Raw genomic sequence first — 12,927 nt, 5'->3', positions numbered from 1 at the left:
CAGTATTATATAATTGTATGCATGAAATGTTGCCAAGCAGTCGCTCCACTTGTTCTAAAATAAGGTTTTTAGCTCTGTAATCTCACAATCAAATGCCTTTGAGAAATATCCACGATACTTTTCATGTCATGTTTTTCCTCTCGTTCATATGACACCATATGGGATCTTAACACATTAAGCTGCTTTAATTGGGGTATATGTTTACATTTTTAAAACATCTATTAAGCCTATAATTCTGCAGAAAAGTGGTGAAACAGAGCCAGCCTGTATTGTCCAGTTCTTTTGTCTGCTACTCGTAGAACAAATGAAAACTATTTCTGTATCCTGGTTCCAATATTATAATTAGAACAACTGATGCTTCAGCAGTCACCAGAGAAGAGAAAGGAACCTCCTTTCATTTGAATATCTTGCAGTCCACTTGATGTCAAACACGAGAGTGTAATAATGATGCTAAAAAGAAGAAGAGAATAGCAGATACGAGGGCTGCAATATAACACGCTTCACTTTATAAGGTGATTTATGCTGGGGCAATTTTTGAAAATTGGAAACACAATATTTGGTGGAAACAATATATGATGATAAAATGTAATTTGGGGCGTCTGTGCTGGAAGAAAAGCCACCGCTGAAGATGGACCAGGTGGCTAAAACTCAGGGGGAGGGGGGAAAAAAAAAAAGCCCCGGAAAGAATCATATCGTTTTCAACCACAGCATCCTCTGCAGTCTCATTATATTGCATCAGCATACATAGTTTTCTCTTCTTTTTCTGCATTTCTCCCCTTTCATTCAGATTTTTAACCCCTGGCTCACTTTCTCTACCTGTGAGTTATCACCATATTATCTTTAACCTTGAGGCCATTTTGTTTCATGTTACAGGTCAGTACACTCTTATCTCAATCTTGGGATTGCCCATTAAAGGCCACAGTTATATGAACCAATAAATGTGCACAGTGATGAGGTAAGAAGAAGGAGAAGCCTATTCTCTCTTTAGCCACGCTAGTCTTTGTGATCTCAAGAGCCATTATACTCTTGACGGGGAGAAAGCGAACTCTTTTTCTCCCAGGCAATGGAAAGTTGATTGGTCATGTGTAAAGATCCCCATTAGAGGTTCCCTCCTCTGAACTCCGTGCTGATACATGCAATCTTTAACTAATGTCATATAACTACCACATCTACTTCTTCTGCTTACCTCTTACAATAGGCCTGCCTATTGTGGTAGGCAAATGAATACACATTAGTGGGCTGATGTAATTAGTGGTTCATAATTACCGGAGCTTAACACAAATGACTGTGCTGATAAACACTGGAAACCATAGAGAAAGTCACTTTTATGGGCATATTTTGGAAACATCATATTTTATATGAAAACTGTCTTTTGATCTTTTGTTACTATTATTAATAGGTTGTTGACATGGAACCTTCCCCCACTGAGGCGTAACATGCCACTGTGCTTTCAACATGTGCTTTCTGCTGCGGTGCCCACATAGTTAAAGGTACCCTGTCGGCTTTTTGACCACTAGTTGCGCTCTCGAGCGTGTTTGCACGTCTCTCCCTGTTTTGTTCACCTTTGTCCTCGTACATGACGGTGTACAAATTAACTGTGCAAGGTCTCTAATTTCCCAAAACTGAGATTTGCTGGCAGTAACATGCAAAGAAGCAAGCCAGTGCCTCATGACAGGAACTGACAAGCAGTGCACAAAATAGCATATTAAGATAACAGCCTTATAAATGTTGGCTTGGAAGAAGAAAATACACACAATGTGTTTTAGACCTTGAGCATACTGAGAATGTGTTTTTGTTAGTGACGCACAATGTAAAAAAAAAAAAAAAAAAAAATGAAGAAAACTTCTTCGGCCCCCTTTCAGGTAAGGTTAACTTCAGGCACTTAAAACCATTTGGTTAGGGTTATAGAAAGAACATGATGGATATCAGATTAATATTGCAGGCTCTTGTGTTAATGGCACACTTAACATTCAGTCATTCACCCTGACCTCTTCTTGTGCACTATCTGGGACAGAAACTTCACACCAACTCTGCCCTTGCTACTACAAGCGCCTGCCAGTGCTAGACGCCATTCAGAGCTTAGAGAACAAAGACATTATGTGACAATACCCTTTGGTTATGTCTGGATTTATACAGACAGTATTGTATGCGGTTTATTTATATATGTATATCAAACAATAATTGTAACAGTAGTAATAATGTTGCCAGTTTAAACTTTAGTTGTCTTTGGAAATTGGGTCATGTGTCTGTAAATGCGTTCTAAAAAGTAATCACAGGTTATGCTCCATTTTAACAGGCGTTTAAAAGATAAATTGTCAGTTCCTTATTCTCATCTTCACTGACTGACATTGAAAATTAATTATCAATCACCTGCCACCTTTCTCCTGTCAGATCGTTTTAACTACTTCATACCACCTGGAGCTGAGTGTCTGGGATATGTGGCTGCTTTACAAAGGAAGCTTTGTGGGATATGGATTTAAAAGTGGAACATATGACCTAACTGAATCCTGGGTGCACACAGCGTGTGGGAGACTCTAACAGAAGCTTTAACAGAACAAATACATCTCAGATATCCCAACAAGAAACACCAACACTGTTAGTTGATGCACCAGAGTTTAACTCAACTGTGAAGCAGAGATAAAAAAAAAAACACACACACACACACATCATAACAGTTTGACATAGATGCTTAACATCTCTGATTTGCCTGCAGCCACTGAGAACAATACAGAGATTTAAGTTTATTGACAAATCCAAACATTTCCAAGTGCCCAAGGAAGGGAGCAGAGACACTGCATAACCAAAGCTGTATATAAATGCTGGAGGAGAGTATTGCTCCCGGTGTTGAAGAAGTGTGAAGGACAGATTTGCATTTTGCTAAAGCTATGAGAGACATATTTCAGCACATCTCCCATTTCCACTGCCTTGTACATTTTAAAAATATTTTTTCTACTTTGAGTGAGAGCACCTCCATTTCACCGTGAAATCTAATGCTGTCTGTATAGCAAGGTCTCGAGCGTTTGAGTTGAGCGAAACAATTGCAGAAATTCATGGGAGGGCATGAACACAAACACACCTCCAAGTGAGACTATTGCTACAAGGTGATATATATATATAAAACGTTGAATGCTATATACAATGGAATAACATGGGGTTATTGCCATTCACTGTCTTCAAGGGAAAAAAGCTTGTATTGTTTCTGCAAAATTTTTAAGCGATATAATTTATTTTTTCCTCCTCTGCTACACCGTGCCCTTTAAGTCTCACTGTTGAATAGAAGCAAAAAGACAAAACAAACAAACAAAAATCATCTCGCGTTTCTTCTGGTAAATTAAGGTGTTAACATGTAGGAGAGATTTAGTTTCATCTCAGAAGACCCTTTTACGGCTGTAATCTCAAGTGAATCCACAAACAATGACTGGATCGGAAACCTTCTCGCTGCTGTAGTCCGATGGGTCCAGACGTGTGGCCACTGAAGCCTGAGGCTGCGGCTCATATGCAGAACTGTCTGCACAGTCCGTGCTGTCAGTGCTGTCAGTCTGTTCACACCTTACTTGAAACATTTTTTAGCTGTTGATTTGCTGCCACCACTTAAAAATGCAGCACAGTTTGAGAACTGAGATATTTCCCGCAGACTGACTGTAGTTTAGTTTGCTTCATGTATGCGGTTATCGTGCATTTTACATCAGAAAGTGTATCCACTGCTTTAAAGAAAATAAATAAATAAATACTATGCAAATGATAAAACTGTGTTTGTTTATCTCATTTATGCAATTAATATAAAGAAAAGTCTACTTTCTGGGCGTCTTTGTTGACTTTGTCATATCTATAACGCACACACATTTATTGTGCATGCTGAACTTTCATCTGATCATACAGTATGCTCAGTGCAGGATCATTTACCCAATTTTTCAGTTTTCAACAAAAAAAAAAAAAAAACAAGCTTTAAAGGAGCTGTTAGTACGTTTTGCTGATGCAGCCGATATAAGCATTTACAGCTATTTATAAAAATAGAAGCAAAACAAGTGATTTTTTTTTTTCCTCTCTTGGTGAATAAGGACCTTATTTTGGTGCTGACCTCACAACACTTTTTCTAGACTGGCAAGTAAACAGCTGAGGCCTGAAAACCGAACTATTGCCACATAGTCAGCAACTGTTGACTATGTGACTGCAAACGTCTCCTTTGACACATAAGGCATGAACCCTTGTATGAATGTGTGTTTGTAACTGTCCAGTCATTGACAGTTCAGTCTTCTGTAAGCATGCAGTTGTGACAAACTACCTGTCTCTGGCTGTGATCATTGCGCACAGGTAGATTGCTCTTCCCACACCTACCGCTGACAGTTGGCCCTGTGGGCTTCTTTCCTGTGTCTGGGTTGCGGCTTTTGTCACCCAACACCTTCCCATTGCTTCGATGATCAGGATTTTCAGTTGTGGGCAAGCTTCTAGTCCACGGCTCATGCATGGTGTGACAAACTCCTTTGAGAGCTCTGTTGAATTCAGGGTGCTAAAAAAAAGGCATATGCATTCAGGGTTGCGAGGTCGAGGATGTTATAGGATGTACCACAGCACCACAGGCTACCTCTGCGTCGGTGCAAACATCTAGTCCATGGTGCCAACACTTCCGCCTTTGTCGGATGGCTGCTGTGCAGTTAGGAAAGTTGGATTTCCAGCTTTAGACAAGCTACAGTAGACAGAATTCTCGGTCCTCATCATCTGAGGACCATCATTTTCAGAGATTTCAGATTCTTGCTGTGTAAAATAATCTCCCTAATGGGTGACACTTCTGACATAGTGTGTGTGGTCCACAGAAAATATATTCCTGGCAGCTACAATTAATCAGAATCACAGGTCCCCATGGGAGTCTATAGGAATGCAAGTGTATCATTTTTGACCCACTTATGGATGATTGGGGAAGTAATATGAAAATTACAATTTCTTAAAAAGTATAAACGGTAACTTAAAACCCTAACCCTAACTTAAAAAATTCAATAGAATGAATAAAATCTTGCTTTTTGAAGAATAGCTTGAATATGAAATGACGATAACTTCCTATTACAAAGATATTGCAAGCAAATGATCTCATCGGATCATTTTGACCCACTTGTGCATCAAAGGTGAAAGAAAAACTAGGTCTGAATAACATGTTCTATCTACGTTTGTATTCTGTGAACTTTATCCTGACCTGAAATTTCAATCTAACCTTAAGCGATCCCAACTGCTGTTCAAATGTGGGTTCGAAAGTGAAGACAGGCCAAAATGTTCTCATACTGTACGCAAGGCATTAAACTAAAAATGTTCCTGGCAAAGTCAACACACACACACATATTTACTAGATGTCCTTGTGTTCACACCTTTGCTCGTTTTGAAGGGAAACAGCACAGAGTTTTTAAGTACTTGAACACCTGAGCTCTGCATGAGCTGATTAATTGTGTCAGTGAGGTGCCCTGTAATAATGCACCACATTGTTTTATTTACAGAAAGGTGCACACAAATTAATTTTTCAGAGCCAGGGAGGTAATGATTTTTGCCTGACCAGTAGAAAGAGCCACAAAATATTTATCAACAAAAGAGCTCCATTATGCCATGCTAAGCTGCAAAAAAAAAAAAGAAAAGGGCAGATCAAGGGCTTAATGTGGCACCATTATTCTCTTGCAGCAGTGTAAGTCAAGTGTGTGTAAGTAACTTTGCGAACCCCCGCAAGGGAGTGAGAGCATGGTAGCGTCAAAGAACGGGGCCTTGTCCCCTCAGTGCTTGTACGCTAACCAGGCATGAGACATTGGCCCTGACCGCTACCCTCCCCTAGTCACGGTCACCACAAGTTAAGTGACCAATTCCAATGCATTGCTCGGGGCCACCTACCCATTCGCAGCAGTGGAAACGTGAACATATGTGACGTGCTCCTGGACAAGTTCCAGACATATGGTTTGCCATTTCATTTAATCTTCGAAGGAAAGGTTGCGTGAGCGAGTGGAAAGGAATCAGTATTTGCTTCTTTTTTTTTTTTTTTTTTTGGTTATGCGTTTGTAGATGCAAAATCCAGAAATATAATGCATGGAGAGCGAGCAGCTCAAGCCTGTTATTCTCTGTCAACAAACAAACATATGCCACGAAAATCAGAGCAATTGTCTGGCGTTGTGTAAACATTTGGTCCCATTTCTGCCCTAAGCATTCGCATTCTTCTCTCTTGCCAGTTATTTACCGAAAGGTCAAGATTTAGATATAAAAACAACCACCCTCGTCTTTCCCCACGGACACTCAAATTTAACATACAGCACATGTATACATAAGATGAGAGCTCTTTTGGGCTTCTCATCGCTCCGGTCATAAGTCTAGACTCTATTTATGAAGAGAGATTAGCTACATGCTGATTTTGTGTGTGTGCCTGTGTGTGTGCATAATCAGTTTCATATTCACAGTAGTTGTGACCTTATTACTGTGGTGGATTTTAAATCCACATAACATTAAAGGTGACTAATCTAGCTCTACCTTGGCGAATGGGGATTTCGGAAACACCACCATCAGTTACAACTGTGGCTCACCTGGAGCGTTTAGGATAACTCTGATGGATCACTATGTCAGGAAGACACCAGCCAAATCAATCTTTAGATCAGATAAGAATCTGTCAACATCTCCTTTTTTCTTGAAGCTGAAAGCTTACGTGTGCAGACCAGTTGATTTATGACACCACAACCCGACACATAAGGTATTTCTCTGTAATTTAAAGTATGAAATGAGAAAGAAATAAGATAGAAAGGTACAATTTAACACCTCTCCAGGCAGTCTCTCTGCCACCAGAATGGGTCAGAAATTTCATTTAGCAATGCTCGTCAGTTATTTTTAGTCAGTCATTCAGATAAAAAAGAAAAATTAAAATTTTAAAATTGGAACATGCCAAGCAATGTTGCCAAAAAAATAAAAAGGTTAAATTTTCAAGTGGCTCCACATGACACTAACACCAGCTGGAGCAGCCCCTTCAACCATCCCTGTTTACTAATTTCCTTGGCAATAATTAAATTTCTGCTATTGGTAATACTATTTTCTACTGGCGTGTTTTTATTCTGTTTGTTTTCTCCTTGCCTGGGGTAGCTGAGAAAAAAAGGTAGCCATGCAGTCGGGCAGTGATCTCAGACTTTTCGACCCCATGGTATTTGTTCTCTGCGGGGTAAAATTCCTTTGATATATAATTCTATATCACTAGACTGCTCATGGAAATAATGCCATCCCAATAGGGGTAAATCCGGGGACATTTCTGGGGATGGTGCCAGCTGGGGATAAAGCAGCAAATATGGAGACAGTTCCTGGAAAACTGGGGCATCTAGTTTCTCAAACTAAAACTGCTTGCCTCGGTTTTCAGGCCTCTGACTTATCTCGTGTGTTAAGGCGTTTGAGATAAGCTTGATTTGGACAATTCTCATAAACGAAAACATCGACAGTACATTCACATTAGTGATTTGGTGCACCTCAAATAAAGAAGATTTCCCTCGCTGAGACCTCAAAAGCTTTACCCCCCCTTTTGCATTCATGGAGAAGCTATTATTTTCTTCCTCAAAATCTAAGTGACTTAACAAATGGTGTGCAATCCTAATCATATTTCCATTATCTTGTGCAACCTGCAGGAGAGGAGGCGCTGACCATGTACCTGGCCAAAAACAAGCTGGACAGGAAGCTTGCCAACGCCACTCAGAACGTGGAAGCTCTCCATCAGCTGGCCTCGTCATACTTCATTGACCGCGACGGCACGATGAGAAAACTGCACGAGATCCAGATCTCGACCAACGCCATCAAGGTCGGTGGTTGAACTTTTGCATCAAAACTCTGACACCTTTGTGAAAGGGTTACACTCCAGGCAATGAAAATTACAAGAGAAGGGAAAGGGTATCCTTTTAGTTCAGGTTAGGGAAAGATCACTTTCACATCACTTCTTGTAAAGAGCAGTCTTTGAATTTGGTGATAATGAGAGGGAGCAGTGATTTGGAAAAAGGTTGCCTGTCAGGAAAAATATAAACATAGTGCACCCAGACAATCTGTTTTGACAGTTGAATAAAGACGTTATTTTCCTCTTTCCCCAGAAACAGATTGTCTGTAATAAAAAATAAACGAATGGCTGGCCTCTGCATTCAAGCTCTTTTTCATGTGTTTCAAATATGGACTTGTTTTTTTTATTTTTAGTTTTAAAAAAATCTAAAATTTCAAGTCCACTAACTAAACTCAAAATGACATTCAAATGGTAATAATTTTACAGATAACAATAAGTAAAATTTCACCAGCACCGACTGATTTAGCGGGTGTTAATTTCAAGCCCCGGGGATCATAATTATTTCTCTGGTTTTCCAATCACACCGTTGTTGGCAGAAAGAAGATTGCAAATGTGAAAATAGGTGGCCATAGAAATTGGATGCCTTATGATCATATGGACATTCATCCTGTAACAATCAATCACCTCTTACAAAACAATTTAAACTGCAGTACCGAAGTCTGTCCTGTCTTATGTCAGGAATTCCAGCCTCTTTTTAATGAGGGTGTAAATGTAGTAATTTAACTGATGCACAGTTACATTGACTAAGATATTTTACATTTGTTTATGTGAGCTAAACAACATTTTAACATGTAGTTAAAGTTTCATGTCATGGAGATGGCGCAGGATGAATTTTTAACACTCAAAACTAATGGGAATTGGCAATAATGCTTGACTAGCGCCAAAGTTCTGTGTGAGATAAAACATTAATGGGTTGTAGAACTGCATGCTCTTAAAAGCTTTGATTTTTTTTTTTGTTTTTTTTTTTACAACAAAATAACTGTTACAGCCCCCTGCATGCAAAAAATATGCATCTGTGTTCAATTCAAATCAAATCAAATTCAACCAAGAACAGTTACAGAACTCTGTGACCGCACACAGTCGGTTTGTCGGTTATTGTAGGTGTTCAGTATGTTCAGTATGACTGTAGGGGTCGTGGTGGCTTATTGGACAGGCACAGACAAAAGACATCTGTGAAGACTTATTCAAATGTACCTTACCACATTATGTCACAACATCCTCAGGGCAAACACTCCTGCCAGGCTCCTTTCCGTGTCTTCATCACTGCTTACTGGGGTGCAAGCCTAATTCCCGTTTTGCCTAAAGCACTGTTGATAGAGTGCATTTTTAATTGCGATAAACAGACTAGTAGTTTTAGTTTTTTGGGGTTTTTTGGAAGTGATTAAACTTCCACTTTTAAGGCAATGTATGGCAACTCTCTGGAAGATTTTAATTTCTAATTCCTGGCCTCTTGGTAATTGGTGGAAAGACCGTTGAAATCTTCTATACAGTAATTCCAACACTGCTGCCAAGCACCTGTGCCTGTGCACTTGCACAAAGGCCTCCAATCCTACTCTGCCATACACCCACTAGTGCTCCACCTCTCTGTCTTCATTCAAAGCGCACCTTCCCAGCTTTTGTTGTCATGAGTGACAAGTGGATTAAGGTGCGCTGGCAGATGAGACACCAGGTAGCAGGAAGTCAACCATGACAAAATTAAGCAGACCTGACATTGGCTGCTGAGTCAGTTTCTCAGGAAAGGAAGGCAAGAGGTGCAGCAGGGAGTAGAGAGTATCCATACAGTATTTACTCACACATACCAGCACATGCACACGCACACATACACACACTGCAAAGCTTTGTGGACTACATATCTGCTGATCAAGACTGATGGATCTGTAATATATGTCAAGAGGTGACGCTTTGTCTGAGTTTGGAGAAAGGCAGCGAATAGATTGTTGATTGAGGGATTTAGTGAGTGAGAAATGGCAGCATGTAAGATAGCCTTCCTTACACCTATCAGATATTGCTTCCTCTGAGACTTCGCGGTGGGCTTTCGGAAATTCTGAAATGTGTCTTGCCCCTCAAACTCGTAGGAGTTTAATGGGTTTGATCCAGCAAGTCCAGCAAATGGAGCATAACATAGTATTGTACAGTAAGAGCGGCTGAAGAATTATGATGTTATTTGTTTGGTATTGCAGTGTGCCAGTAATGTACTTTGGGCAGGGTAGCTTAAGAGCACATTCAAGCGAGTGTAGTGTAAGTGTTGATGAGCCTTATGGTGCTTCGAAATACGCTGAAGCCACATTTTGGGACATATTGTGTTTTCTGTTTGTAACGGTGCACAGTTTCAGGTTTAATTAGCAACTGGGCAAAACAATCCACCGCCCTGGGGGCCCTCGTAGCTCCAGGTTCTCTGTGTGTAATTGCTCTGTGGTAATTTGATTAACAAAGTCTATGATAAGCCCCTTAAAATGAAATTATTATTTAATCTCAAGGTCTTGTCTTGTAGAGGAGCCCAGTGTCCAAATTTAGTTCATTACAGTAAATGTTTCCCAGCTTACATTGTGCTAACATGATAAATATAGATGCATAATTATACTTTTTTTTGTTCAAATTATCGCGTACAAAACATAAACCACTTAAATCTGTCTGACGACGCTGCGTTTATGGTGGTGCACAGAGGAATACAGAATTAGCAATTTAGGCAAATATCAGCCACTGACGCACATACAAATCATTTCATTGTCAGACAGGACTGAAATGGGAATCTGAACAGCAAAAAATATTAAAGAAATGAATGTTAAAAGAGTTAAGACTAATTATTAATTTTTCTTTTCACTATGTGTATAATAGTCAGATATTCTGTGATCAAAAGTCATTTAAGACTCAGCTGCTTTCTGTGGATCTGCTATAGGGGAGGCATAAATTGCATTTCTCCAGTCACGTCGGCAGCAGACAGACAGTGATCAGAATGTGCAGAGGAAGCAAAGACCAGCAGAAGGCGTGGATCTATAAACACAGAGAACAAGGGCTTTGCTCCTCCAATATTGATTCAGTATGGCTGTGAGACCTGCTTTGGAGTGCAAACTTACAATCAGGATGAAAACCACGTGTCAATACAGCAGAAATGCTTTAGACATTTTCCGTCTGCAAGTAAGCAGGTTAAAAAGGCAGGTCCACTTTGTTGAACTGCTGAAATATTCTGAGAGGCAGCTTTAAACTTTGGCCTCAGGGATTCAGTGTTTCACTCAATTACTTACGATTTGCTCATTCACCAACTGCCAGTTTTTGCTCATTGGCTTCATTTCTAGCATTTAATGCACACATAAACACCTTCAGTCCATTTAAGACTTTCTGATGTTCTCCATGAGACAGTTTTTGAATACACTAAAGGTGGCGTTGTATCCTATTCATGGCAGTCTGCGCTTCGTTTCCCTGATCCTGCAAGGATCGAAAGGGGAAGAGTCTTTTTTTGTTCAACATTTCTATAAGGTCAGAGTTTAATAAGCAAATGTTGCCAGATGGCCTTCATCAAATCCACTAGTACAATTCCAAAAAATTCATCTTTGGAATAGTTTTTTGTTGATACTAATTACATTGAATGTATCTGAGCTCTCTTCCAGTGAAGACAACATGGGTTTACAGCTATGATGATATAAAAGCTTTCCTGCTCCTAATATGACAAAATTACAAATAAGATCCTTGCTTTTAGTGAAATTGTCTAAACAGATTCTATTGAAAACCCTTAAACATATTGGATTTAAACAAAATACTAATAAAAACTGGGCTAAAATACATTTAAATTGGAAATCCATCAGTAAACCAGTGACTTTTCATCGCTTCTTACTGTCTGGTGTAAGATTCATCTTATATTGTTGAAAACAAGATTAACCAGAGGAGACTTCAATATCAAGAACACAAATGCGGTCAGAAAACATTGTTGATTGAGCCCTTGTTCCCAGTGGTATATCCATTAGCAAATAAAGCCAAGTAGTTTTACAATGCTCCGCTGTGAAATCTGAAGAGAAAAGAGGTTGTAATTTGGAGAGGGCTGTATATCGTGCAGATGTCGGGGACAAGCTGCTGAATGCCCCCTCCATTCAGCAAAGTGTCCCAAATGGTGTGCCGCCAACTTTCATTTGGCTCTTTGCCTGATATCACGGAAGAGTTTCGTGTTCATAGCAACTATTCTAGGATCAACACAAAGAAGTAACAAAAAGTGTTTACTTCCCTTGTAACTATTAAATATTTGTTGGTCAATTCCCAACTATTATGGCAAATCTGATCACTAATCTGTCACCAGTGTAGTAAAACAATATATTTTACATCTAAATAGATGGATTCTTGAGGCATTATGATTTAATATGTACTCACATTTTGATATTTTATTTCATGGATTTATTTTACGCTTTATTTCTTTGTACTAGGAAATGAATTGGTAAAATCTGCAGTATCTCAAAGAACTATTTTAGCTGTGTGTATTTTTTTGCAAGTATTATTTGATTAACTGTGTCATTATCAAATCACTAATGAGGCAGCAGAACACTACATGAACATCAGGGCAGCCAGCAGGACATATAACAATCAGTCTTTGATGGCATAAGACATCTGTGCAGGCGCTAATGCAAACTCCTCATTATAAACAGAGTCGTCTTTTCATCAGTGAGAAATACAAACAATTGTTTGATTGTTATTGGACTCCAACAGGTTGTGCATGCTGTGCAAGCAGCATTGGTTGGAATACTGAAAACACATTACTGTTACGGCTATGTTTGAAATTGATCCCTAAGGAGAGCAGCTTTTATTGTTAAATAATATTCAAAGATAATTAAAATCGGTAATAACCAACGTATTATGTGGTACGTTTCCAATGGTAATGGTTTTCTTTATGCGTAGGTGTGTGTATGTGTGAGGGCGCTCTGTAAAGACTATATCCAATTGCTTGCCAATAAATGTGAGGACTGATAGCCTACGTGCATAGGGGCTGGCTGAATCTATTTAACCTTTCTTCCTTGATATCCCTCTCTGTCTCTTTGAGCCTCTGCACTGCTTTAGAGATCTTAGCTCCATGGGAGCGTTAATCAAAACCAAGCCATATCCCCCACTGTGCTACCGGTACCCTCAGC

At 39.5% G+C, this 12,927-nt stretch overlaps 1 protein-coding gene across 1 annotated transcript in view; it reads left to right on the top strand.

Annotated features, from left to right (window-relative positions):
• The window catches only part of brinp1 (bone morphogenetic protein/retinoic acid inducible neural-specific 1), a 71,938-nt gene that overhangs the window by 25,491 nt on the left and 33,520 nt on the right, over positions 1-12,927 (top strand). Inside the window, exon 3 of the mRNA XM_029516225.1 lies at positions 7,620-7,789. Coding sequence (XP_029372085.1) covers positions 7,620-7,789 — 170 coding nt within the window. The remainder of the gene's footprint in view (positions 1-7,619; positions 7,790-12,927) is intronic.

The sequence above is a fragment of the Echeneis naucrates genome, chromosome 12, assembly GCF_900963305.1.
Source record: "Echeneis naucrates chromosome 12, fEcheNa1.1, whole genome shotgun sequence".
In the NCBI taxonomy this organism is placed as follows: Eukaryota; Metazoa; Chordata; class Actinopteri; order Carangiformes; family Echeneidae; genus Echeneis; species Echeneis naucrates.
Note: the sequence above shows the minus strand (reverse complement) of the source record. Positions and strands in the feature narration are given on the sequence as shown.